The sequence below is a fragment of the Chinchilla lanigera genome, unplaced genomic scaffold (genome assembly GCF_000276665.1).
Source record: "Chinchilla lanigera isolate Chin_1 unplaced genomic scaffold, ChiLan1.0 scaffold00059, whole genome shotgun sequence".
Lineage (NCBI taxonomy): Eukaryota > Metazoa > Chordata > Mammalia > Rodentia > Chinchillidae > Chinchilla > Chinchilla lanigera.
In genome coordinates, this window is record NW_004955460.1 from 12812740 (window position 1) to 12817691 (window position 4952).

A 4952-nucleotide genomic window follows, 5' to 3' on the forward strand; every position below is an offset into this window, starting at 1 on the left:
ACTTGCCCAAGACCACACAGAAGGGGCAGAGTCAGCTCAGCTCTGTTTGTGCCTCCCGGCTGCCCGGCTGCCCCTCCTCCTGCTGGATTCCCCACAGGAGGCGACTGGGGCAGGAGCACGTCTCCCTTCCAGGTGGACAAGAGGAAACAGGAAAGGCCCAACAGGAAGAGGGGGAGGAGGATGCTTTGGGGCCTCCCAGGTGACATCCTGGCCTGGGCAGGGTCTGGCCAGCCCATCCTCTACCTAGGGCCATCCTCCTCCCACCCTGAGGGAGCCCCAGGGATCCCCAAGGGACCCAGCACCCTGATGAGCACTGGCCCTGGATCCTGCTGGGACTCGACCATGGCCAGGAGCCCTCCTGCAGGGATATCATGTCCTGTGGTAAAGGCAGGGGTCAGGTGGCACCTGGCGTGTAGGCGTCAGGAACCTGAGGCCCTTGTCCTGGTGGATCCTTCCAGGTGAGTCCCCACAGCAGCCAGCCAAGCACCTGCGGTTGGTTTGCATTTTATTGAAGGTCTGGCTGGGTGTGGGAGGGGGTTTCCCCACGGTGGGTTTAAGGCACCCTGGACACGGGACCAGCCAAGGCTCAATCCTGGGGCACAGGCTCCGCTCAGTAGCTCCCTTCCCTGCAAACATCCAAGGGACACACCTCAGACCCGGCCACCGGGGCACAGATCTGGACAGGATGGCAGGACAGTGACCTCTTCCTGTGCCCAGATGTGGGAGGCCAGCTGGAAGAGGGGTGGGAAGGAAGGCCAGGTGACAGTCCCTGCCCAGCCCGAGGAGGTCCCTGCAGGAGGGGTAGAGAGGGGCAGGGAGGGACATTACCCCCAGCTCAGGCTGCGCTTGGCCAGCTCCACCTGGGCCAGGTGGTGGTCACTCAGCACCCGCACCCTGGTGATGGCGGTCAGTGGCCTCTGGCGGTGGGGGAACTGCAGGACCTTATGCTCCTGGGCGTAGACGTGGAAGTGCTCCCCGTCTGAGCTGATCTCCATCTGCCAGGCAGGAAGGACAGTCATGCTCAGGCTGGGCGCCAAGCTGGGAACCCCTCATTTCTCCCAAGAAGGAGGGGCTGGCGGCTGGTATGAGCACCCCACGGCACAAATGAGGAGAGTGAGGCAGGGGGAGGCTCACCAGGGAGGGAACTGCTGTGCTGGCCCTCGGGAACCCCCTCCTTCCCAGCCTTCTGCCCTGATGTCCTCCCTCAGGCCCTGCCCAGGCCCCTGTCACCTCAAAGGGCTCCCCCAGGGCCAGCGGGAAGACGCTGGACACCTCTTCCTCGCCCCACCGGCCGCCCTGGAAGGCATTGCCCACCACAGTGGCACTGGAGAATCGGGGCTTCACGTGGAAGGCGATGTCCCCCATCTCAGACAAGAAGTTGATCTCAAACCTGGGGATACAGTGTAGGTCACAAAGCCAGCCCAGGGCTGTGCAGTCCCAGCCCGAGGTCCAGGAGCAGGCGGCAGTGTTCCTTACCTTTCCTCGCTGGAGTCAGCCTGCCCCTGGACCATGAGGCTCCAGCCCGGGGCCAGGCCCCCTGCACAGAAGGCTTCGAACTGAAGACAAAGAACAAGGGGACAGAGCCCTGTGGGGCGGTGGCCTCCTCTCCCTGCTACTCCTCACTGCTGCGGCCAGGCTTGCATCCCCAGCACGGCCCTCGTGGGACCCCGGCCCTCATGACAAGTGGTGGGGTGGGATGAGCCTGCCCAGCAGCTTCTATGGGGGGATGTTTGCCCCTGCGCCCCTGCTGCTGGGGTCTGATGAGCACCGGAGGGGAGGAGCACAGCAAGCCTGGGGGACCCCGCCACCCAGCCCTGCTCCCTCTCCCCAGCTGGGGTGCGCGGCACACCCCAGACCCTGGTCTCACCCACCTGCACAGCCATCGCCCACCACTGCAAGGACTGAGCTAGCCGGCTGGGGGGATATAGGCCGGCTGGGCTGGGCGGGGCGCAGCAGCCCCACCCCCAGCGGCCACATGCCCTCCACTTCTCTCCCTTTCTCAGGAGGGGAGGGTTGGGGTGGGTGGGTGCCATCCCCAGCACCGAAACAAAAAGCACGAGCCAGGTCCCCCCCCCACGCCCTTCCCAGCCCCGCCTCCTCTGGGCCTGCCAAACCCAGGCTCTGCCAGCCGCCATAGTCCAGACCCTTCCCACCTCTGAGAACACAGCCGCTCCCCACCCGGCCCTAGAGACCCAGTAGAGGCAGCCCCTACTCCCCTCCCAAATCTGCCTTTCTGGCCAAGGGTTGGGGGGCCTGCCTGGCCTTCTGGGGTCCCATCTGATGCCCAGTGTCTGCCATAGGGCCATTGCCTGTCTTCCTACCCGCCCCATTCCATCCCCCAGTCCGAGCGGCCCCACGGGGCGGCGGGGATTAGGCCAGCGCTGGTCAGCGCATTCCAGGGCTGTGGCGGCGGGGGGGGGGGGCTTTCCCACACCCTGACCCCCCCACCCCCGGCCCTGCGCCCTGGCCCCTCTCGGGCTGAGCCAGAGATGGAGGGAGGGCAGCTGGAGTCTCGGGTGGCCTTGGGGACAGGGAGACTGAACCAGAGACACAGCTCCAGGCTGCTCCTGACAGCTGTCCAAAGAGGGACCTCAGAGCGCCTGTGCGCAAAGAGCATGCAGTGAGCACGTGCAAGCGTGAGCCCACGAGTGTGCAAGGTGTCTGAGTGTGGCACGTGGCTGCAGGTTGTAGGAGGGTTGCCGTGTCGCTGCCCATGGTCTCTAATCTGGATGGCTAGGGTGTCCCCAGATTCCACATCTTTGTGCTTCTGGCCTTCTTCCTGCCCCCGTGTGTCCCCCACCCATTCTTTACTCCAACGGGGCTGACCCTGGGGCCTGCAGGGGCGGCCCTGGCAGGGAGGCTGTAGAGGATAAGCCCCGGGGGCCTGCCACCCTGCCTGGTCATCTGGGGCCCGACAGCTCCCTGCCCCAGAGGAGCAGAGAGAGTAAAAGCCCTGGTCACAGCATGGGGCATTGGGAGAGGAGAGGACATAGAGCCTGGACACCGAGGATGCAGGGCCCAGACACCAGATCCAGAGCCGGGCAGAGTGCAGAGTCAGGGCCCGGGAAACGCTGGCCGCCTTGAGCTAGTGACCGCGGGCCTCTGTCTTCCCAGCTGTGCGCTGGGTTCAGCAGTGCTGACCTCTGCCCTGTGCAGTGCCCTGGACATGGAGTCCACTCAATCTCTGTCCCCTGGTCTTGGGGTCAGCAGGGGCACTAGTCTGAGGCACTTGGGTCTGGGGGCCAGCGGGTGGGAATCGGGGTCTGTGAATGGGGCTGGGCCCCACACTTGCTGGAAAGGGGATCTGTTGTGGCTGCCTGGGGCCAGGAGGTCAGAAACCCTGCGTTAGGTGGCTCAGAAAGGTCTGAGCCCCAGTCTCCCATCTGGGCCAGGGTGTGGAGTTATAGGAAGGCTGGGGTCCTTTGAGTCCAGCCCGCTCATGCCCAGCTTCGGCTCCACAGCTCTTGGACAGCTGGGGCGTGACCCACTCCGGGTGAGGTAGGCGCCCCTCCAACCTTCACCCCATGGTGGGACCAGGACCTGGGCTCTCCCCGAGTGACTTCTGGTGCAGAGCCTCTCACATCTGGTGGGAGCCCGGAGCCACCCAGCCCCCAAACACCTGGGAGCCAAGGGCTCAGGGGCTGGACAGTACTGGGGAGCAGAGAGACCCACGGATGGGGCAGCACCACAGGCTGGGGGAGGACATGCAGAGGGCAGTGCTCTCCCCAACTTGCCAGGGGCGGTACTGAGTGCTGGCTGTTGGCTGCTGGGCGCCATGGCTTGGAGCCCAGAGCAAACAGATCCGCTGTCCCAGAGCCACCGCACCTCCTGCCCCCCCGCAACCCGGATGTGAGCTTTGCCTGGAGTTGTTGACAGGAGGCTCTGAACAAACAGCGTCTCCTCCCAGCTCCGCTGAGAGTCAGTAACTTCTCGGCCCTGGCAGTGCCCAGCTCAGGGTAAACACACAGAACCTCCAGGCACTAAATCCTGCCCAGGACACAGTGCGCCACCTATGGAGTGCCTGTTCTGTGCCAGGTACCAGCCCAATTCTTTGTATGTTGGTTAGTTCTGAGGATGGAACCTGGGGCCTTCACTCTGAGCTACATTCCCAGTCCTTTTTATTTTTTATTCGGAGACAGGGTCTTGCTAAGTCTCCAAGTTACCCAGGCTGGGCTCGAACTTGCAATCCGTCTACCTCAGTCTCCCAGAGTGCTGTGATTACAGGTGTTCACCCCATACCCAGCACGTGTATCGAATGGACATGAGAGTGATCCTGAAACCCTGATTCAGAGAACATGAAGGCACAGAGAAGTTAAATGGCTTGTCCGAGGTCCCACACGTAGGGAGCAACAAAGCCGGGGTTGGGACCCAGGAGTCTCCCAGCCCTACACACGGTGCTGGACTCTCCCTTGGAGACACCACGCCAGGATAGGGGTCATCAGGGCAGGCTTCCAGGAGGAGGAGGCACTTAACATGGGTCTTGAAGGATGAGTAGTAGTTGGAAGGTCTGGGCAAGGGTGCTCCGGAGATAGGGAGGAGCAGGAGGAAGAGAAGCAGAGGTTGGGCTGCGGGGGGAGGGTGGGCAGGGTCCCACCACACAAAGCATGTGACTTACTGCCGCATCCTCAGAGGTGACAACTTGACAGGGACTGCCTTGTCTTTCCGGGAGCCCACAGAGCCCCTGCAGGATTCCTGGAGCCAGGAATCACTACACCCATTTGTGAGCCAGGGAAGCAGAGTCAGGTGGAAGATGCCCCCAACCCCAGCAAGGGTGTGGTGAGCAGACGCATGGGTGCACCTCACCCCATCCTCAGCCAGGAAGTCCTGAGCACCGGGCACCATGCTGTCCTGGAAATCCTCGGCCTTGACCTGTGAGGGGCATGGAGCCAGCAGTCCCAAACCCAGCGCAGACCATGGGGTCCAGCTCTGCCCTACTGGGCCCTGGAGGGTTT

General features: G+C 63.4%; 1 protein-coding gene across 2 annotated transcripts; it reads right to left on the reverse strand.

Moving 5' to 3' along the window:
- Nucleotides 1-488: 488 nt before the first annotated feature.
- Grifin (galectin-related inter-fiber protein) lies at nucleotides 489-1959 on the reverse strand. Of its 2 annotated transcripts, XM_005397969.2 has the most exons (5): nucleotides 1872-1956; nucleotides 1477-1556; nucleotides 1231-1390; nucleotides 829-995; nucleotides 489-626 (listed from the first exon to the last, which is right to left on the reverse strand). In XM_005397969.2, the coding sequence occupies exons 1-5, from the start codon at nucleotides 1881-1883 to the stop codon at nucleotides 611-613; spliced, it is 435 nt and encodes a 144-aa protein (XP_005398026.1). In that variant the 5' UTR covers nucleotides 1884-1956; the 3' UTR covers nucleotides 489-610. The 2 variants fall into 2 exon arrangements, with proteins under 2 accessions (XP_005398026.1, XP_013376608.1); XM_013521154.1 differs by lacking the exon at nucleotides 489-626 and having other exon boundaries at nucleotides 825-995; nucleotides 1872-1959.
- Between the last annotated feature and the right edge of the window lie 2993 nt (nucleotides 1960-4952).

Coding starts and splice junctions, on each gene's coding strand:
- Grifin (XM_005397969.2), bottom strand. Junction 1,391..1,476: donor GCTGACTCCAGCGAGGAAAG/GTAAGGAACACT, acceptor CTGTATCCCCAG/GTTTGAGATCAACTTCTTGT. Junction 996..1,230: donor CCCTGGGGGAGCCCTTTGAG/GTGACAGGGGCC, acceptor CCTGCCTGGCAG/ATGGAGATCAGCTCAGACGG.